This window comes from Poecilia mexicana, unplaced genomic scaffold (assembly GCF_051168715.1).
Source record: "Poecilia mexicana isolate PSO_F unplaced genomic scaffold, ASM5116871v1 scaffold_1, whole genome shotgun sequence".
NCBI lineage: Eukaryota > Metazoa > Chordata > Actinopteri > Cyprinodontiformes > Poeciliidae > Poecilia > Poecilia mexicana.
The window spans coordinates 3685049-3707533 of NW_028263370.1; the positions used below are offsets into that span (position 1 = coordinate 3685049).

Consider the following 22485-nt stretch of genomic DNA (forward strand, 5'->3'; position numbering starts at 1 on the left):
GCTTATTACATTTTGAAATTCTCCATTTTATTATTTTTAAGATAAAGTTCAAAATGTCCAATTTTGTGTAATGTACTTCCACAGTGGCCAGACTTTAAATGCAGAACCGATGAAAACCAAATCCTGTAAAGGAGGATGAAAGCAACTTAAGAGTAATTAGAGGAGGAAGTCAAAATCTGTTTCCATTTCACAGACATTAAATTTTCGACCCTGCTCACTGCAAACCAGCGGCTCACTGCAGCGTGGTGGGTCGCTAAGATTTAAACCAGTTATTTTTATCCTCACTTTGCTGTGGTGGGGAGTTTTAGATTACACATCTTGGGGTGAAAGGTCAAATGAAAGTAAAACATCTGAGTTTCCTACAGCTACTGTTAAAAATGCTCAGACATAAAGCAATAAAAGTGTCAGTTCTGAGTTTATTATACAATTTCTGACTTTAAACAGAATAAAACAGATGTATTCTGGATTTGAGTGCAAAATGTACATTTTGCTTAAAGATAATTTAAGACTTTATATCTGACGAGGCAATACTACAGTAAAAATATCAGAATTAAGCAAAAAGGTACAGATGTTACCTCGTGTTTACCAAACAGTAAGCAAATCATGCAGAGATATCAAGTGCTTAATCTCCTTCAAGTATTCAAAACGTCACACAAGACAAACATTTAGAATATTTAGTCGCTACTTTAATTCATCACAAAAACAAAAGAACTCAAAAGAAGAAAAAAAAAATGTACACACTTTTCACACACAGCAGATTGTTCAAAGTTGATGCATCAAGTCTTATGTGTCCTGCTCAGAGGTGCAGAGGGGAGAACAGCTTCCGGGGAACGTTGGGGTCGGCGAGTTTTCCCAGCGGGACGTGAAGCGGCGTCTCGTTCCTGATAGAGGAGCTGTTCTCTTTGTCCACCACCAGACCACCGTAGCACTTTCTGCACACCGCCTGGTACTTGTCAGCACCGCCGATCACTTCCACCTGCAGAGGAGGAGTAAATCCAGCTGGGTTTGATGATGAAATGCGATACAATGCGCTTCATTTTTAGACCAAAGCTCATTGGAAGGATCCGGTCCGTTTGTCTGCTCTCCTCACCTCCTTCTCTGCTCCGAGCCTCTTGGTGTAGGCGGCTTCTTTGTAACACTGCATGCAGACGGCGTGGAGCTTCACCACACTTTCTGCCAGAGGAACCAGGTTCAGGATGTTCCCAAAAGGCTGGACAAAAACAAAAGTTCAGTTTGAGAGAGAAAAAAGACGCAGAGCATCTAACGGGTCCATAAGTAGCATCATCCGAAATTTAAGAAAGAAATGGTCCAAGCCAGCTTTCTCACTAAGCAGAACGAATCATCACTCTGTGGTTCTGTGTTCAACTGTGTCCTTTTCCTGGACTGAGCCTCAGATAAGAGATACTGATGTCTGTAGCTATTTATTAAAACTTTGAACCGTTTTTGGGATATAATGCGATGGCATCTTAGTAGCATTTTTCAAAGAAATAAAAATGTGGTCAACATGCCACCTCTGGAAGAACAGGAAATGACCAAAAACATCTGGGGCAATATATCCAAGTTTTGTTTTTTTTTTACGTATAATTGCCATTTTGTTAACAAGGCAGGAAGAAACAAACTGTAAAACACAGCACAGAAACATTACCTAGCGCTAAAAGAATGCCGACTTAACCGCATTAAAATCACAAGAAAGGCACTATTGTGTGCAAAGTAATGAGCACACTCGTTTATCTGCTGTTGCAGTCGATTGTTTGGATTCTCCCTTAAAAAAAAAAAAAAAAGTTCATTGTGTGGGACGTTTTGTGACATCTGCCCAGCATGCGACAGCACCCACCTTCCTCTGGAAGGTCCCATCCAACGCAGCCACGATGACCGTCTTCCCCAGATTGGCCATCTCCTCACAAAACTCCACCGTGTCTGGAAACTACGGCCAGGAAACGGAGCAGATTAAGATACGTTTGTCTCACTCACGTGGAATCTCAACATTTTTTTAAAACTGCGTGACAAATGTCGCCGTTAAGACGGCAACGCAGCAAAACCAGCCAGTTTGACCGTTTGGATCGGCGCTTTTTAAATCTGCCATGTTTTCTTTTCTGGATGAAGATGGAAGCGGCGGATGGTTGATCATTCCAGGGGACGGATTTCACCCGTTTGTCTTGAGATTATATTTGCTCTCACTTGGTGTATTATAAATAAAAACAAACTAACCTACATTACAAATATCTGACCAAATCCAGGAAAGAGGCAGGGTAGATAAAAGTTACGATTTGATTTCAGTTTCAAAGCAACTAAAGACAAAGTTGATGCAACATGATTTGGATACCTTTACAGTGTACCACCTTTAACACTTTCAACATGTTCTCCGTCATTTTGTCTTCGAGTTCTCCTCTTGTCTGTTTGCTCATCTCCACCTTGTGGCTTTATGTCGCAATTCACCAGACGATGACCAACTCGCTTCTCGATAGTTGATTTCACAACTTTCTGCAGGAGAACTGGCACTCTCTGGTTTGCACAGTTTGTTTATTTCAGCAACATTGGAGGGTTTTGAACCGTCTGAAGACGTGCCACGGCACCTCAGTTGGATCTGGAGGTGTACTTTAACTAGGCCAGTCCTAACCCTTTGTTTGTTTTCACGTAATTCAGTGGTGGAGTTACCCAAGTGCCATTGGAGAGATTAAGGTTGCTGATGAATGGAGATTAAAAAATAAATAAATAAAAATGTTGCCAAGTTCCCGAAGCAGCAACGGAGCCACAGATCATCACGCTACCATCGCTGTGTTCGACTGTTAGCGTGCTGTTCTTTGTCTGAAATGCCTTTTCAGTTTTACGTAGATTAGTTTCGAAAAAGAGCTACACTTTTGTGTCGTCTGTCAAAACACTAAGACGTCTTTCTTCCCCAAAGGTGTTGATTTTTGTTAAGGCGATTGAAGGTTGAAGGAGGTCATTTGCAAACAAACTTACAAACTGTCCTTCGTCGATCCCGATGACGCAGGCCTTCAGCGCGGCGGAGCGAACGTCTTCCAGGCAGGTGGCAGGCACGGCCTCCATGGTGTTTCTGAAACAACAGCAAGATTCAACAAAAAAGGTTTTATCATACGATGGAAACTCGAGGATTTTCTGCCTTTAACGTTTTGAAACAAAGCAGTGGTGTTTGATTTTTAAATGCATTTCAGTAACTACAGCTATGACATGGCAAAAAAAAAAAAAAATTATTAAAACGAATGAAACTTACAAAAGAAAATTAACATATGGTCAAACAGTATATATGGAAAAAATATGAAGGTGTGTGGTTTTATCTTAATAAAAAATATTGTTTTTTAAAAGCTTCATAGTGAAGTTCATACCACACAAGGATGAGTTGATGCAGTTTATTCTGTTTATTTTGTCATCTCTTACTAAAAATGCACCAGGGATTGAAATCAATTGAAGGTCATGAACATACATGCTTGTGTATAATAGAACATTTTCATTTTAATGAAAAACTACTACATCTTAGGGGAGACGGTGGTTGTAGTTACGACTGGATCACTGAGGTCAGACCTCAAAGAAAACCAGGAAAAGCCGGGTCAGTTTCTCTCCACTTTTTATTTGACAAGCGGTTCGGGGATAATGGAGTATTAATAACTGTCAAATTTAATATTCGCTATTAAGCATATTCAGTTTAATCTAGTGGTCACTGGTCAGTGTCGTAGGACAGGAAAAGCTGCTGTGATTGCAGAACATCACCAGCAGGGGTCAGCTCAGGCTCAGTCATTCCTGCCAAACTATTTTCATCAGCAGCCACCGATTTCTGAACTTTAAGCTGTATGCATAAAGCTATCATTTTTCATGATGATCATAATAAAAATACATGCATTATTGTATGTTACTGAAGTTACCCAACATGCTGGATCTCCCCCCACCCTTTAGCTGTGAACAGAATAAATCTAATATTCTTCATCGCATCAAGTTTTACACTCATAGATAAAACATATTTATAAAATAAAAAATAAAAACGGAAGCTTACTTGTCATGTGTGGCCATACCCGAGTCTGAATACCGGATGTCTTTGGCATATTTGATGACCAAACATTTGTACTGGGCCACCTGGAAACGGCGCACTCTTCTCATCAGTTCGGTGCTGCAAAAGTATTAATTAAAGCGAATAATTAATACTGTGACCAAGACACTGGTCAACAAAAACATATTTACATAATTGTGCAGCACAAATGTTTATTAGATTATCTTTGATTTAACTGTATAATAATAACAATACAACTGTGCTGTGAGTAACAGGATATGAATGTGATTATGTGATTGTACTAGTTTAAAATGTACTGAATTTGGGCTGAAGTGTCTGGAGATTACATCTGTGGTGCAGTTTAAAAAAAAACAAAAACGAAATATAGATTTTTTAAGTCTCAAAAAACTTGCCAATTTGAATGTAAAAGCTTGAAAACTTATAGCTTAACAATTGTGTGCTTTGCACAAGAAGGATATGAATGAATGGGAGTAAACAAAGCAGAATTGGCGGGATGGTGATGTTTAAGCGGAAATCAAAGCAAATATCATGTTTCATAATCATTTTGAACACAGCGGATGGGTAAAACTGAACAAGTACATCAATTAAAGCAATAAAAGTCACAAAGTTTGTGGTAAAAGTTATAAAAGATTAACTCACCTTTTGCCTGAAAACATCGGCCCAAATATAATCTACAAACAAGAAAAATTGTGCAACTGTTAAACTGAGGAAGAGGCTTAGTTTACCTTTTACGTCTACAGCAGAATTTTACTCAATTTTTTGATACATTTTAGGTTTTCTCCAGCTGATACGAACCTGAATCTGTCCACTGGATTTCTTCGGTGAGTTTTGTAGCCTGATTGGACAAACTGGCGAATCGAGGAAGTCCATTTTGATTTAAATACACACTTAATAATATATTACAATAAATATAAGTTAAAATAAAAATATGTTATATTCCTTGTTGCTAACAAAAGATCTACAGAACAATTTTGAATGCAGCGCGCTAATGACAACAATTTTATACTACATCTCCACCAATAGTCTTATTGTCACGTGCCACTACGGACCAATCGGCTTCAGCTGACAGCTGCAGCTGGGGCGGACTCCCGCCACTACTGACCAATCAAATTACAGAGCGTTTAACTCCCTCTGCTTTTTTCCCCCAGTATAGTGTGACGTTTTTCGTGATGGGAATTGTAAATCCTTTCCAAGATCCTATTCACTTGGCCCACTTCACTCGAAACAACTTGATCTTTTCCGAACGAACTTTTATGACAGTGCTAGACTCATATAGATGAATGGATTTTAGTGTGTTAATCTAATCCCTTTACAGCAACTCCCAGTGATCCTTACAAAGAAAAATCACTTAAACGAGACACTTAGTGTCTATAACAGAAATATCTTAAACACGTATAGCAGCTAAAATAGCACACAAATAATACAATAGAGAGTGATATATCTGTTCTCATAATTTAAAGGCTTTTTAGAAATTCTATATAGTCAACATATAATTTACAAAGGTTTGCAGTTGCCTTGTAGCAAGAAGGTCATGGGTTCAAATTGCAGCCCGGGGTCTTTCTGAATGGATTTGGGATGTTCTCCCTGTGCATGCAACAATACTGTTAGGTTAGTTGGTCTCTCTAAATTGTCCTTAGGTTGGATATTGGATTACGTTACATTCTCAGTTCCTGAAATGCAGCTGCAAGTTGAGATGAGAACAGAAACTGTCACAATCATCTGTTCCTCTTTAGTTTTCTGTTCCCCTGTTGTCCAAACTCCAGCCTGATAAAGCATTAAGCAAAAGGCATTGTGCAGCTGATTCAGCCGTGAACAATGTGTTTACACAGTGAGACTCTGCAGTCTAAAGTTCAGACCTTCAGCAGATGGTGGTCAGATTTATTCCTTCGCAGCAATCTGAGGTATTCTGACGACGTAAACGATGCACTGGATGGAAATGAAGAAAGACGTAAGAGTTTTCACTTTATCTGTTCTGTGCTTTGGTTGCTGACAGGAGAAAGAAGATAATGTGAAGCTGGAGGAGTTCAGATCACTATGTGTGATTTGACTGTTTAGAGTTATTAGAAACAAATAAGGTTTTTGATCTCATTTGATATACAAAACAAAGGGAAAGTTTTATGATTGCTTCGATTTCCGTCGAAATCAGCTTCGATTTGATCATTCAGATCCGGTCTAATCTGATCATTCAGATTAGACCAGATTAGATCAGATCACCGGTCTAATCATTCCCAGTGATTCCCAGTGATCAGACCGGTGACTTTGCTCAGTGTTTTTATTGGTTGTGCAAAGTATTCAGATTAGACAGCCATGTGACTCTGCAGAGTTCAAAGTATATGCTTTGTAAAGTAAAGAACAGTAAACAGATGGAACCACTTTTATCCCAAAAAAGCAAGAATTTTTTTTAAAGAGGAACATAAATAAATGAATACATTTCTACAGGAAAATAAATAAATAAAATATTTCAAATAAATGAGAATGGATTATTTTAGTTGGTTGAGAATCACCTTGTTGGGGCAAAACAAAAAAATTGATCCATGCCATATTTTACTGGTGTCATTTTTTTTCTAAATAAAATAGAAAAAAATGAAGAAAATGTGACAGATAGCTAGTCAAGCATGTCTAATGTCGAGTTACAGCTGTCTCTTTGCTAAGTATTCTGCTATGTAACATTACGTTACGTTATGTTACTTTTTGTTATGTTATGTTATTCTGATATGTGTCAACACAAAATTCATCCTTTGAATTTCACAGCTTTTCTCCTTATAGATTGAAGATAAATGGCTTACCAAAAATAAATAAATCAATAACCTGTACTGAGGTAATCTTCAATGATGATGAGGGACATGCAGCTAAAGTGGACACAAAATCTTCCAGGGACCCTCGAGGGGGGTGAAAAAGAAAAGTTTAAGTAAACATTTTGAAATATTCCAACAAAAGTCAGGGTGAGAAGTTTTAACTTTAACAGGAATTGTGTTTCTGACAAACTATACTGCAGTGCTATATCTTTAAGTCAGAAGTTTCTATGGTATGTTGGGTAATAAAAAAAAGTATTTGGCCAAGAAACCAAAAGTTCAGTATTTGAACCCTTAGTCACTTAGTTTTCACTGTTGCTTTGTGACATGGAGCTCCATCAAACTTAAAAAAACTTTATTAATCAACAAACTGCACCTAGATTGTGGGACATATTTTCAAAATGTCCCAAACAGTCTGAAGAGGGGCTTCATTAAAGAAAATAACTTCTCCTTAGTCCAGTTGTTGGACTTTCTGAGGTGCGCCGAAGCTTCCTGTTGAAGTTTGTGATGATCTTATAAGTGGTTGATGTGGGTGCAGTTTTAGTTGCAGCAATAGTCTTTCCTGTGAAACTTTTTTGGTGAGGAGAAATGAGGTAACTGCTATCACAAAGAAAATATTTTTCTTTACGCACCACTCCCTTTAGATTCAATCATTCTGCTCTTCTAATTCAGTGAGTAAGACAGAGACAAAACAACTGAATTATCTCTCTTCAATGATAGGATTATAGAAATAATTGTAGCTCATTTAGAAGCAGAACAAAAGGAACCTGTAAATGAGGTTTCTGTGATTAGAGAAAATATGAATTAACTTTGCTTATAATTTATAAACTTTATCAGATGGAGCATTTTAACAATATAGACCCATTCCACCCAGCAAACAAAAAGAAAGAACAAAGGATAAACAAATACAGCAACATTTTTATCTCTGTTTTTGAATATTATTATTATTATTATTATTATTATTATTATTATTATTATTATTATTATTATTATTAATAACCATCTCATAAAATCGGTACATGCAGTTCGGCCGTGTTGTCGGCAGAGGGCGCTGCTTGTTCACTATATTCCTCCGTGCCTGGTTGCGTGCCAGCTCGCATGGCGGCGGAGCGGCTCACAGCAGTGTCTTTCTGTCAACAGGAGCTAGAGAAGCAGTACTCACCCAGCAGGTGGTCCCACAGGATGGCGGCAGACGACGTGATTAAGGCCCACGTCAAGGCTCTGAAGGAAGGTTTGTTTGTGTACCGGCGACACGGTAACTTTGTTTTTTAATCTGGCAGATCGACGGAGCTATCGGTCGGAGCACCGGTGTTGTGCTCAATGTTTTGTATCCGTAAATCTGAAACCCCCGTCGGATAATTATGAATGAGTTTGGAAGTTTGAAGCTATGTGTGTCGTGGGGTTTTTAGGCAAGGAATGTGATTTTATTAGCTTAAAACACGCTATTAAGCTAAAACATGCATGTTTATTGTTCATAAATCACATAGTTTGGAATTAACAGTAAATTGTGTGTCCACAGTTGGGTTTAAAGGTTTACCACAAACATATGCTACATACATGCTGTTTCATATATTACTAAGAGACGCACCATTAAAATACGACTGTTATCTTTTGTTTTATTTGTAGAGATTAAAAATATGTTTTTATTGAAGATTTGACGTAGTAAGATTCTCAGGACAGACTATGAGGAAAAGACTTGTCCAGAAAATTGTAAAATGTCATTGCACGGATTTTCTTCCCAACCTGTCGCAGTGAGAAAAGCACAGCTCTATTGATTGGTACATTCATTTACAATGAGATGCTACACTCCATGGTAGTTTTCTTGAAGCCTAAATCAAGTTGACAGGTTTAGGGGGAAAACCCACACCTCTCTCTTTCCAGTTTCCTTACAAGTTCTTCTCAGTCCATGATGGATTGACTCTTTAGTGCCATGGTGATCAACTATAGCGCTTGGGTTGACTTTAGAGGTATTCAGGACACATTTGCTGGACAAATGAAAGCAAAATGATGCCATTTATGGTGCTCCCTCTGAAGGAGTGACTTCGTCCCCAGCGTAACCAGTCTGAAGTTTAAAACCTGGTGGAATAGGTCAAATGATGTGTTCAATGACCAGGATAACTACTGTTAGCAGTGCAGGCTAATGACAAGGTACTTCTCTGTTACAAGTGCAGCCAAATACTGTAGCAACAACATGTTCACCAAATGTGATCATTTGTCGTTTGTTAAAAATCTAATAAATACAAACCATTTAAAGTGATTTATGTTTTACATATTTCCCTATTAATTTAAAGATGGATTTCCCATCCTTTTCTTTTTATTTTCAATTTTTGAATCGCGTTTTCTCCTCAGGTACAGAGCGAGCCCGCAGTCTGACTGAAACTTTAATCAACGTTCCATACGGAGAGGGAGATGGAGAGAAACTGGACGTGTACATCCCCAAGACCGCCTCTTTGGGTATGGAGCTACGCTTCAGATGTCCTGAATCTACTCCCGGATAACTAATAATAACCGGCTGCATGTTTCCTCTCTCAGACATCAACCTTGTTATTTACATCCACGGAGGCTACTGGCAGTTTCTCAGGTACTGCTTCTTATTCAATGCTTTATTTTCTCATGTAAATTAAGATATCGGGTAAAAAAAAAAAATACATCTTTGCAGCAAAGAGGAGTCTGGATTCATGGCTGTCCCACTCGTTGATAAGGACGTTGTTGTGGTTGCCGTTGGCTACGACATTGCCCCCAAAGGTAGAGATCATTTCTGATCTGTAGATAAAAAGATAATCTGAGGAGATAAGCTGGAAATGTCAGCTGTGTGCTGCACTTCCCTTTAAGGTAACATGGACCTCATGGTGTCCCAGGTTCGCAGGAGCGTTGTTTCTGTCGTTCAGCAGTACTCTCATATCAGGTAAAAAAAAAAAAAAAAAAAAAAGATGTATTAATAGTAGAGTTCGTAGGACGTTATTTTCACTAGAATCAGCTCCAGTGTGCTAAATAAGCTCTCTGTGGTTCCTCACTCAGTGGTCTGTACCTGTGTGGCCACTCTGCAGGGGCTCACCTGGCCGCTATGGTGCTCTCCACCGACTGGTCCCAGTACGGCGCCACACCAAACATCAAAGGTGAGTTACGGAGGATCAGGCTGGGCTCACTGGTGCCTTCAGGCTCAGAGGCTCAGAAATATCCGGGTGGTTTTATTTGTTCACCGTCGCTCTGATTTTCCTCCAAGGCGCTTTCCTTGTGAGCGGCATATACGACCTGCTGCCCATCCTGCCCACGTACATCAACGAGCCTCTGAAGATGACAGAGTAGGTTCTGATTTCCTGGAGTAATCACACATTGGGGGGAAAAAAGAAACTATTCTACAAACACAGAACCCTTGTTGCACATTGTTAACTTTGAAACTGCTGACAGAGATTGATTTTTGTAGATAAGAAGGCTGATAATTTAAATATATTTTAATTTATCTTCTAGAAAAAACTTTCAGTCTGTTAAGAAGAAACATTTATTCCTAAAAAAAAAAATCTACATTTTATTTATCAAAAAACCTTTTTTTTTATTGGTAAGCCTGTCACAATAATCAGCTAATTGTTCTATTGATTAAAATGAGCTTGATTGTTTCTTTGTTACCATCAATATTTTTTGAAGGACAATTTTATTTACGGCGACTTCATAATCCACTTTATTTACGGTTTCAGTTGCATGTCGTTTTACTTTGTTTTGGGTTGTTTTTTCATTTTGGATATTTGAAATGTCTTCCGGTTCCACAGCGGATGGTTCTGTATAAAATTAAAGTTTGTTAGTCTTTGAGAGGGCGAACTTCCGTTGTTATGCCATTATCAATATATTACATTAAAAACAATATTAAAGTTTACCGCAATAATTTCTGGTACAGTCAGAAAAATAGTTCAAACGCTTAAAATGGAACTTTACCAGCTAGGGGAATCATAAACCAATGGCCCTTTAAAACAGATGGGTAATTATTGATCACTTTCACCTCTTTGTATAGTCCACACAGTTTTAATCTATGGATTTCAGATTGAGTCAATGCATTCTGAGCGAATATAGAGTTTATAATTGTAAGAAATAAGAGTTTCAGGTTGTTGAATTAGCTAAATAAAGTGCATAAGGCCGCTTAATTGGGATAATAAAAAAAATGCAATCACAAGCTTAGATTCGGGCTTGATTGGTTGCTTTTTGAGATTTTCCGTCGACTGACTGGTTCTGCTTAACCGATTCCTTGATTCTGCAGTTCTGAATCAACAGAGGGAGATTAAACTAAACAAAAAAAAAAAAAAAAAAACAAGAAACGAAAGTGATTAATCCCAGTTTACCAATGACTTTACTGAAGATGCTGAAAGGGTTAGTTTAAGACTTACAAAAACAAACCCCTGCAGATCTGATTTTATACGTTTTGAACTCCTGCTGTGGTTTTTATGTCCTGATCCTCCTTTAAATGGTATTGACCGGGTCGTGGAGAGCGTCGTGCCGGAAGCTGTGGTGGTAAATGTCATTGTTGTCGTCTGTGTAAGTGGTGGTGCCAGTCGGAGCCTCATTCCTTTGTGTCTGCAGGGAGGTGGCGGTGAGAAACAGCCCCAGCCAGCTGGTCCCTCATCTCAAACGATCCTCGTCAGGCTGTCGGATCGTTGTGGCCATCGCCCAAAATGACTCGCCGGAGTTTCGCAAGCAGTCGGAGGAATACTACAAAGTTAGTGGCCACAGCCGAGAATAAATACTGCTGTAAACGGCGCAGAGGCGGCTCATCAGTTGGGGCATTTTCTCTGTTGTTCGGATTCAAGCTGCCTCTCTGAAATTACACCAGACATAACTGCTCTTGTCACCAACTTCTCTTTTGTGTGTCTTTAAGACTCTGGAAGCAGCAGGACTGACGGTGACCATGGAGGATGTGGCGAACACAGACCATTTTAGTATCATTGAGCAACTGGTGGATGGAGACTATCACCTGACCAAGGTACCCTCACATCCTCGCATCCTGTTACGTTGGATTTTGTCAATATGGTGGATTCATCAGCTGGATCTGAACATGAGTAGACTTTATTTCTCTGCCCTCTCCTGTTGTGAAAAAAGCCAGCTAGCTTTATATACAGTTGCATCACAGAACTGGGGGGGAAAAAATTCATCCTGATCCTTTGAGACCAGTGTTAATAAAGTAACAGTGACGCAGATCTCAATTTTATTCACGACTGGGCTTTGACTAGGCCTTTCCAGCACATGATTATCTTTTGATCTCATGCTTTGACTGAATGTTAAGTGAACTTTCATGCCAGTCTTTTGTTGCCACTAAAAAATTTTTTTCAGGATTGCCCTATTTTTTTTTAATCATCATCAAAACGACTTTGAACTAATAATATAAAAGCTCAATAAAATACAATCTGTAGGTAACCTGACGAGATGTGAAAATCTTAAACTCTTGCAAGTTATTATATTTTGTCAGAAAGAAAAGACCAGAGATGGTATTGAAATTATGTTATGCAATGTCATGAAAGAAAATGCAAATATCTTTCATGACAAACTACTTTCATCATCTGTGGTTCAACCTGTTGAGAAATCTGAACATGTTAGCTTCCTAGCTTGTAACTTTGAAACGTCAGAGTTGTAACTCTTTAACGCTTTCCTTTCTCTGCAGCTCCTCCTGAAGATGATGGGGAAGAGCTGAAGTGTTCAACAAACCTCTGATCAGTCCCAGTTCACCCACAATGAGAAAATAAGTATTTCTTCAGGGTTTCACTGTGGTAAATATTTTTTTTTTGTCATTTTGAGATCAATCCAGGTGACATCAGTTTTTCTGATGGTTTAGTTTACATTATTTACAAATGTTCAAGAAGTCCTAACTAAGCTTTGGATGTTTGGAACACCGTCGCTTCACTGCACTGTGTCATGGCAGAATTCACTTCTCAGGCTCAGTTGCAAACAGATTTGCTGGACTACTGTGAACGTTGTTGTTGTGATGAAGCATAATACCGCTGCACATTAAATATTTTTGAGTTGACTGTTACTTTTGACTTATTTCTGACTGATTATTGCTGGGTTTTTTTGTTTTTGACAATCTTCAGTAAAGAGTAAACGTGTATCATTTAACATGAAGGTAGCGTTTTCCCTGACCCTACGGCTCTCCACTGAGATCTGACCCGGGGGGAATCCTGACGCAACACATGATGATGATGATGATGATGGTCTGCAGCTGTTCCTGATCCTGATATATCATTGCAGAATTTTGATTTCTAATCATGAGGTTTTGAAACTGAGATTAAAATGAATCTGCAACAGTGGCACTTTGATTTGCACTGCACATTGTAGCATCGCACATTGTTTAACAATATTTACACCATGTTCTGCTTGTCATTACTGAAGAATATAATAAATATTTATATTTAAGAGAACATGTGGTCAGTTGTTTCTGTTTGTGAATTGAATGACTCATCATTTCATAATAATTTCAGAGTGCTCATTACCTTTTAATCCAGGAGACCCAAAAAGTAGTTGGTTTGTTATTGGCTGACTAAGGATCAGCATTGTGGATGCCGTCTGTACTTTTTTTGAGAGACTTTTCAGTGTTTGAGTTCAGTGGTCATTCCATCAGTTTTTTTTTTGATATAATTGTTAATTTCAGACTTCTTAAAACAAATATAATGAAACAGTAATTTACCAAACTACTTTAAATATTATTGTGTTTGATTTGTCTAAGAACAATGTTGGACAAAATGAGGTCATTGTAGGTGATAGTTCCAAATCCAATGGGATTTGTTACTGTGCTGTTTACAATCTGTTGATAACTCTATTCTATAACCCTATAACTATGGATGGGACATAGTCGCATTTTGTGTTGTAGAGGAAAACATCAGAAGTAGAAAAATACATACTGTATTCCTTCAACTTTTTAGATGTTTTATATGCATGGAAGCCATATTTAAGCGGAACTTGGCAGTTAGGCTAACAATTAATTTAAAACAATGTATTTCTCTTTTATGGTTATGCAAACATTACAAAACCATCTTTACAAATGAAAATTGTACAGTATGTGTGCCACTGTAAAATGTGATAAATGCTTTATAACAGCAATGTTTACGTTGTTTTATATGTGCATAGAGAATATTTGATATAGAAATCAGGGCTTTTCTGACCTCTGACTTTACAAGCTGGCATTCCTACTTCAGTGGACTTTGTTAATTCTGACTGGGAATATAAATAACTATCTTGAGTACAAACAAAACATAGCAGCAATCGTTGTGATGCTAACCACCATTAAAATACACACCTTCTAACATCTTTAACAACGTTGATGCTTTCCTCAATAATCTACTGTATCAAGTTAAAAATTCGTCTGTACATTAATAAAAAAAAAAGTGGTCTCAATTGAGATTTTGTGAATTTCTTGATTTAGTTTGTACTTTAAATACTAAAATAAACAATTACATTTTTATTTTTTTATTTATATTTTGACAAGAATGACTTTTAAATGTCTGTTAGCTGTTTTTGTATATAATTTATCGATGTGGCTGCGTCAAAACCCCGTGGACACCATGTTTTGTTTATGACGTTAAAGAGCCGTGAGGTGCCCTTACTCTTACTGTAGGGAGTCCCAGCAGTTCCGTGTAGGAGGAGACTGTCACCGGCCAACAGGGCGTCGTGAGAAGCCTCCACATCAGGTGAGCTGCTGGGGCAAAAATGGGGACATGGGTCGGGTAAACTCTGTAAGTTGACGAGCGGCGTCCTTCGTGAGACGGGGCGAAATGTAAACGTTTACAATGTACTGTTGCTAGCTGATGTTAGCCGTGCGGCTAATAAAACGTCTGGAGGTGATGTCCGCTGTATGACATAACTTTCCGTCCGTGTGAAACACTTGGACATGTTCGGACATTTCGGCTTACGGTTTTAGGAGTTTATCTGTATTCATTTAAACCGGCTAATTCAGCCTGTACTGCCAAAGTTTATGAACCTTTAACCGGCTCTTGTAACCTCAAACAATAGCTTAAAGTGGAATTGTTCCAATTAATTCTCTCATCATTTACACACGGCAAACAAGGGAAATAATGAAGAAAAGAAAAAAAAAACGATTGACAGTTGAAATAGTCTAACATAGTTCGCAGCACAGCTGATTTGCGACATTAACTGCTGTGAACGCTTAGATGTGATTTTCTGCTGCGTTACGTAACGTAACGTCCCACTGCGTAAAGGAGTAAAAACGGCAGTTGACACTACTTACGCCACACTTGAATATGAACGATATTTACTTACATACCTGTATGTAAGTAGTTAACAAAATATTCAATAGAATATTTAAGTGTCATACACACTTAAAATAGGCATACACTATTTAACACTATTTAAGTGTGTGACTATCTCTTCTTTTAAAAAAATGCATTTTTTTATTTGTATCATCTTCAGTCTTTCACAGAACTTTTACCGTTTAAAATGCAATGATAAAACCAAACAAAGAATAAAATATACATTATTATTCTTTGTTTATAGTACATAAATATTGGAAAGCAAATGCGTCCAATATAAAGAAATAGAAACAACAAGGAAATATAAACATCAAACGGAAAAGCAGTTTACAGAAAATGCAAGATTTTGCAGTTTTGTTGTCTTGAAATACTGCTATTTCAATCACTTTCCTTTCTGTGGTGTTGTTGGGGTTTGCCATGTTGTATTTACTTCCTGAGAAAGAGTCTGCTTTTATTTTTCATGTCCCTAAAAAATAAATTTGAGAGGATTTAAAGTGCAACTTTTACTGCATTTTGTGAGAAAAATTAATTTCACATCAATTTTTTTTTTTAACTTTTGCATCAAATTCGTCTTTAAGCTGTATGCTGTAGACTTTCTCTTATTTTTTGGCAGATTTCTCTTATTAACACTACAAATACAGTTCACAATTCATCACTAGAAATCCAAGTTAGTTTTGGCTGTGAAACTTGAGATGGTCTACAAGAGGGTAAAGGAAGAGACCTGCTGAAATCAATTATTCATGCGAGTACGAGGGCTGAACGAGCGAGTTTCTCTGAGGGATGTGTGCGGAGCAGAACGACGTGATAGTAGCAGCCTGTTCAGGGGAGAGGAGAAGGAGGAAGGGTGAATAGTTTAATTCTTTATACGCCATACAACAATGTCGTGTGTTGGTCTGTGGTGCAGGGAGGTGGAAAATATCGGTTATGTATTCAGCAACTACAAAAAGCTCTTTTTTTATTTATTTATTTATTTTTTGTTCTGTCAAGCCTTGCGTGTTCAGTTTAAAGAGTCGACAAGCGTGAACACGTTCAGAGAGAAGCAGCGGATGCACCGGGGGAATTATGTGATGTAAGATTATCTGTTCCACCCAGATGACTTCTTGGCAAATATTCATGTGAACCCTTTTTTTTTTTTTAATCTTGTAGAATTTAGTCAGTAAATAAATATAAGTATAAAATTGCTTTAAGATTAATATTCTGCTTAGAGTGCAGATATTTAAATAGTCAAATCTTGTTTAAAAGATTCAAAATGGCTGGGTAAAGATTTGCTCCATTTGTCGCTGTTTGGAGTAACGTGAAGGGTCACCTTGGCCCAGAACAATAACAGATCTCTTATTTCAGCAGGTACCACGTCTCTTTATCTATTTATCTAAATTTCTGACGGAGGTGAAACAGTCTGTTGAAAATAAAAGTCTGCTAAACTTTGTAAGTTGTCTTAAAGTACTTCACAGGAGAAACAATAAAGTTAAATCAGAGAGTCAAGGAGATGGAATTCTGTACAACAGATCAGTGTGAAAAAATATAAAATGGATAAAAACATGGGTATAATCTTGACAGCAGTTCAACATGTTGAGAAATTACGGCAGACAGCAGGGTGAGGGTGTGCTGGTTCTCTTCCTGATGGTTCGGTACGTTCGTGGAGCTCTGTTCCTATTCGGTATACGGTCTGCTCAGCCCAACAAAGCCCCGTTGTGAATAAGGAACAATAGGAACAAGAGCCCGTTTTAGCAGCTTGCCCTCCTACCAGTGCCTATTCTTCTCCAGCTGCTTGGAAAGTAGACACATACTTCAAAACCCTCAAACTTTTCAACTAGGTTTTACATTTTGTGCAACCCTGCTGATGTTCCTCCTTGTTCTTCTTCTCCAGGCGGTGGAAGTTTTCATCTCCAACCCACAGCTGGCTCCAGGGATGAACCCGACACTTCCATGAACTCCTTCGGTTTTGCGGTTCGAGGCCTCCCCCTGGCCTTGGCGTCCATGACGCAGGCCACTGCCTCCGACCTGCGCTTCCATCCCAGATGGAGAGCAATAATCGTGACCGTCCTGCTGGCCATAGTGCTCATGCTGTACCTGCACCGGACCGTAGGGAGCACAGACACACCGACCAGAGGTAGTTTTCAAACTCGCAGAGAGGAGGATGTGAGATCACAAAGACTCTCTTGGTGTCTAAAGAGGAAAAAGCCCTACAATGACACATACCCGTTGAGTCCACCAGAGAGGACGCCGCACGGCGTTCGCTACCGTATAGGAGCGATTGCCGACCTGGACACGGCGTCCCAAAGCTCCAAAGGTCAGACGTGGTTCAGCTACATGAAAAGAGGCTACGTGACCGTTTCGGAGAGTGGGGACAGACTGGAGGTGGAGTGGGATGCAGACACAGTCACCTTGGAGAGCAGTCTGGCTGAGAAAGGACGAGGTACGTGGCTAAAAATCCTGTTTCTGCATACGGTTGTGCATGTTCATATTAATATGTGGTGCAACGCCGTGCCTGCAGGTATGGAGCTGTCAGAGCTGGTGGCCTTCAACGGTCACCTTTACAGTGTGGATGACCGCACAGGTGTGGTGTACAGGATTGAGGGGAGCAGAGCCGTTCCCTGGGTGATACTTCCTGATGGCGACGGCTCCGTGTCTAAAGGTCAGTGCCAAGGCTGATGAACCCCAAAGATTGACGGCAAATCCTTTTAAGAAAAACAAAAACCGAACGTTTAGTCGAGAACTTTAATACCTTCCAACTGTATTCATACCTCCTGAACTTCTTATGGACTGTTGTACACATGAATATGCCTCAATCTAAACAGTCCCACATTTCAGGGTTGTTGTCCTGTTGGAAGGCAAATCTCTGATCTATTCTTAAGTCTTGTTTTAGATCTTCTAACAGATTTTTTTCCAGGATTGTCATGTATTTAGCTCCATCCTTCTTCCCTTTAACTCTGAGCTCTGCCTGATCTCTGTCAAAGAAAAGTACCCTCACATTATCATGTGTTATTTTTTCTGTTTGTAAATGATGGTATGTAAGGTAGAAACATTTGATTAGGGTCAGCCAGATGTTGGTGGTCAAAAGAGTTGTTTGTGATCGCTGTGCTGTTGCGACTCAGGTTTGATAATGTTGAATATTAAGACGGCCTGTGGAACAGCAAATGCAGTCAGAGGTGAGAAATACATTTTTAAGCTTACAAGACAAACACCGCTGATGTTATTGGACTTTCATAAGTTTTCATTCATAACAGTGGCATCGGGTCAACTCCCCCCGTTGCCCACCTCAGTAGCTTCAAGCTCCCACACAGGGTGATGTATTGGTTTCCGTACACATAGAGCCATTTGGATGTTTTATTTAGAGGCACCAGAGTACAGAAAGCTGACTACAAATCCACAAAACATCACAGATTATTGTCTGTTTAAAACTTGAAAATCGAGGATTGTCCTCCTTCGCTTTTGACTTTGGCTCTCTAGTTTGGGTTGGTCTGTCACACAAAGCCCCAAAGCAGCATATTCAAGTCTGCTCTTGAAGCGATGAGTTGAAGAGCGAGGAGTACTTTCCCGAGGAATTGTTTGTGATTGTAGTTAATGCTTTCGTTTTATGACCAGGATTCAAGGCGGAGTGGCTGGCAGTGAAGGATGAGCACCTGTACGTCGGAGGTCTGGGGAAAGAGTGGACGACGACATCCGGGGAATTCGTCAACAACAACCCCGAGTGGGTGAAAGTGATCGACTACAAGGGCGGCGTGGAGCATGAAAACTGGGTGCCTTACTACGCCGCCCTGCGGAGAGCTGCAGGGATCAAACCACCAGGTGCACGTCTGCCGTCGATACCATCCGATGGTTGCGTGCAAAGACTAACCCTGAGCTTTGTGGAGCACCAGTTTAAATCATATCGCTTTGATGAAGTATTACCTACATTTACAAACAGAAGTTCTTGTTGGAATTCATGTTTTTCTCCTTAAGTCATGTGTTTTATGTTTTACTACTTTAATACGGCATTTTGATATAAATAGGTCAGTTCCTCCTCGTCGAGCTTGGTAGAAGCTTAACAATGGTCCATTCATTGGATTTAGGTGTGCCGCAGCAGGAAAACATTTGAAGCATGCTGGGCAGGGGGTCACCAGGATCAAAGCTGTAAAACATTAGGAACAACTTTCTGATCAAAGCTGCTAGACCACAAGCCAGTTTATGTGTAAATTAAACATTTTATTAAAAATGTTCATTGTAGGAAACAGAAAGTATAAAGTTTTTTTTTTTTTGGATGCTTTCATTGACTTTATCTGACACAAAATGAAAACATGTATTCAATAAGTCAACATAATGACTGAAATGTTGCTGTCTTAAGGATCTGAATCAAGTTACCGTATTTTCCGGACTATAGAGCCCACCTCACTATAAGCAGCACCTACAATAAAAAAAATTTTAAAAAAGCTTGGAAACCGGGCTGTAAGCCGCTGGTATCTCCGCCGCTCTCGGTTTTCCAATAAATCTGCTGGATTTATTAAGGACTCAGCCCTCCGTCTCCAACGCCGAACCGTGGTTTCGTTCACGCCGAGTTTACGTGCAGCGGCTCTATTTCCCTCCTGTACTGCCAGATCGATAACCTTCAACTTAAAAGCTGCATCATATGAGTTTGAAGTGATTTCTCTGTCGTGCCTGCTACTAGCATGTGTTTGTTCTAAATGAAAATTAGCACTTTCTTTCCAATGATTCATTTCCTGCTAAAGAGCCCCCCCTGGTGGTTGAACAAAAATCCACAGAAAAGCCCCACCGGAGTATGGGGCCGCATGGTTCAAAGCGTGGGGCAAAGAGTATCGGCTTATAGTCCGAAAGATACGGTAATTCAGTTTTGTGACTGGAAACGATCGTCCCGCTCAACATATAACGTGGACAGGCGGCAAAGTTCGGTCAGCACCTGCAGTGGGGTGAAGTGTAAATGAAATCCTCTTGCTCTTCGCAGGTTACCTCATCCATGAATCGGCAGCTTGGAGCGAGCGCCTCCAGCGGTGGTTCTTCCTACCTCGCCGTGCCAGCCACGAGCACTACGAGGAGGCGGCCGACGAGCGTCGAGCCACCAACCTCCTCCTGTCCTGCCCCGCGGACTTCAGACACGTGACCACGCAGCGCGTCGGACCTTTTAACCCCACCCACGGCTTCTCCTCGTTCAAATTCGTTCCCGACACCGACGACCAGGTCGTCCTGGCTCTGAAGTCGGAGGAGGACGCAGGCAGGATCGCCACATACATCATTGCTTTCACACTGGACGGGCGGCTGCTGATGCCCGAGACCAAGATGGGAGATGTGAAGTACGAAGGGCTGGAGTTCATTTGAAACGTGGCGGGGTGAAAGTTTCATATCGCATTATGCTAGAGGCCATCGGGATAACAAGGGTAAAACTTTTTTCTGAAAGCACAGGTGAAAGGTCAACAGGACAACTGTGAAAAACGTACATCTGCTGCTGTCTCCCGTCAGCAAACACTATAGAGTCAAACCTACATCACATCAGTGCTGCTAGACGTTTTGTCTTTGTTTTTTCTTTATTTAATTTTGAGAAGAGACCCGATTGGAGTTGAATCTATAATAAAAAGGAAGAAAGTAAAATGCTTTTAAAGCAGTAATTAGGACTTAGACCAAACATTAAAGCAAAAATATTAAATTGGTTTTTGGAGATGTGTATATATATTTATATATAAACAGGTTGCAGTTGGTGACATGGGCAATTTTCTAGTATTATTTAAACCACGGGAAATGGTCGGCCTGTAAGGCAAAATGTGTCTTTCCCTTTTTATCAGGTGCTAAATATTTTCTGATGGTGGCATTCTTCATTACTGATCATGACAAGCACAACGGTCCTCTTCACCGTGGACGATTTAATGTTTTAAAAAAGAAAATCTAACTTATTACCACAGGTGATAGGTATTTTTCTGAACCTACATAAATCTCTAACAGGCGTTTCTGCTTCATATCCGTGCACATTTAAAGAGACGGCTGTCGGCGTTTCTTTATTTTTGCTTGTTTTATAACATCTTTGGCTTTCATCATCGAACTGGATTTATACCGAGAAGGCTTCAGGAAATGTTTTTGATCTCATGTAGGGTTTTCAAGTTTAAATATTTAACTTAAATACACTAGATAAAAAAAATTGAACCCCATGAGCGGAGATTTGTTCTTTCGAAAGGTTTGATATTCACCAGAGTCGTGACACTCCCCACACAAAGTAAGGCTTAGTCGTATCATTCCACTGTCAGTCATTTCGCAAATGTATCTTTTCATTACTTTTTATGGCCACATGTAGTTCTTATCAGAAGTTTACATACACTTATCTTGAGCAGAAATGTCATAAAATGGGGGCATTTTATACTGGATGTGAACTTTAGTTCATTCAAATTGTTTGATTTATTTGCACTGATTGTAGACTTGATTGGGTCGAGGTCAGAACCGTTCCAGAAGTTCGTCTCCTTTCGCTCTAAGTACTGTTCTGATGTGTGCGTGGATTCATCTCCTGTTGGAACCCAAATGTGTCCAAGTTTCAACCGTTGTAGATTTGAGGTCAAGATAAATAATTAGGTAGCAGTCTTCTGTTATTGTGTGCAGTGCAACAAAATGGCCACACAGCATGCTGCTGCCACCACCACCATACTTGACGGTTGCTATGGTGTTCTTTGGTTTGCACAAAGCCTCGTCCAGAACCTGTTTGAGCCTGTATGACCATCCTGTGTGGATTAAAGGTAATCCAGTGTCATTTCAGACGTTCACACCCATTTAAAAAAAAAAAAAAATCAAATATGTTTGTATAATCGCTCCACACTGAACAAACAGCTCAACTGAATAATTTGTTGGTGCGGCATTCCTACTTAGAACGACTATACAAGCTTTTGACAGGAATTTTATTTTTTTACATTCCATTTTCAGTGTTTGATATGTATAAATTTGCCTTTAAATCACACATTATGAGCATATTACACTTGTTTCACTCAAAATATCTACAGCAGTGTAGCTTCTTTTTTTTTTTTTAAACGGGGTTTTCATGTTCAGACGCAGTAGACGCACGTCTCTGTGCGGCGTCTCTCAGCTGGTCACTCAGGGTTCAACCAAAGAAGAAAAGTGTCCTTAACCTTAAATCCAGTCCCGTTTGTGTTTTACTGCTGAGAAACGCTGAGCTTCATCATGTGTAGAGCAGACGTTTTTGGCTCCATGAAGCACGGTTACTTTGAGGCAGGACGTTCGTCGCTGCTGATCTTTGTTCATCTTTATTTTCTTGTCCAAAGTTAAAAAAAAATTTTTATGCTTCTAAAGCGAGAGAACAAATAATAATAAAGCTATTTAATCAAAGATTAATTCTTAATACATTAAGAGTAATTGTATTGTCTAAATGACAAATAAAATGCATTCTTTGTTTAATTGTCTTGGTGTGTGTGTGTCTCAATGTGTCACCTTGATTAATTTCCCTCTA

At 39.4% G+C, this 22485-nt stretch overlaps 3 protein-coding genes across 7 annotated transcripts; 2 read left to right on the top strand and 1 right to left on the bottom strand.

Moving 5' to 3' along the window:
* Window positions 1-396: 396 nt before the first annotated feature.
* On the bottom strand, window positions 397-5023 carry tk1 (thymidine kinase 1, soluble). The gene is made up of 7 exons (XM_014986575.2): window positions 4817-5023; window positions 4661-4692; window positions 4007-4120; window positions 2962-3055; window positions 1835-1924; window positions 1091-1210; window positions 397-976 (listed from the first exon to the last, which is right to left on the bottom strand). The coding sequence occupies exons 1-7, from the start codon at window positions 4889-4891 to the stop codon at window positions 797-799; spliced, it is 705 nt and encodes a 234-aa protein (XP_014842061.2). The 5' UTR covers window positions 4892-5023; the 3' UTR covers window positions 397-796.
* Window positions 5024-5808: 785 nt separating this feature from the next.
* Window positions 5809-13208, top strand: afmid (arylformamidase). 3 transcript variants are annotated; one of them, XM_014986572.2, is made up of 11 exons: window positions 5809-5969; window positions 7954-8044; window positions 9163-9267; window positions 9346-9394; window positions 9473-9558; window positions 9646-9718; window positions 9832-9929; window positions 10037-10115; window positions 11380-11515; window positions 11675-11779; window positions 12455-13208. In XM_014986572.2, the coding sequence occupies exons 1-11, from the start codon at window positions 5943-5945 to the stop codon at window positions 12482-12484; spliced, it is 879 nt and encodes a 292-aa protein (XP_014842058.2). In that variant the 5' UTR covers window positions 5809-5942; the 3' UTR covers window positions 12485-13208. The 3 variants fall into 3 exon arrangements, 2 of the variants coding, with proteins under 2 accessions (XP_014842058.2, XP_014842057.2); XR_015764368.1 differs by lacking the exon at window positions 5809-5969 and having other exon boundaries at window positions 7882-8044; window positions 12455-12560; window positions 12914-13208; XM_014986571.2 differs by lacking the exon at window positions 5809-5969 and having other exon boundaries at window positions 7882-8044.
* A 1157-nt stretch (window positions 13209-14365) lies between these two features.
* On the top strand, window positions 14366-22433 carry cant1b (calcium activated nucleotidase 1b). Of its 3 annotated transcripts, none has more exons than XM_014986568.2 (5): window positions 14366-14474; window positions 16921-17469; window positions 17548-17688; window positions 18639-18842; window positions 19993-22433. In XM_014986568.2, exons 2-5 carry the CDS (start codon window positions 16980-16982, stop codon window positions 20361-20363), a joined length of 1206 nt encoding a protein of 401 aa, XP_014842054.1. In that variant the 5' UTR covers window positions 14366-14474; window positions 16921-16979; the 3' UTR covers window positions 20364-22433. The 3 variants fall into 3 exon arrangements, with proteins under 3 accessions (XP_014842054.1, XP_087865507.1, XP_087865526.1); XM_088009381.1 differs by having other exon boundaries at window positions 14406-14474; window positions 16931-17469; XM_088009400.1 differs by lacking the exon at window positions 14366-14474 and adding an exon at window positions 15125-15897.
* The last annotated feature ends 52 nt before the right edge of the window (window positions 22434-22485 follow it).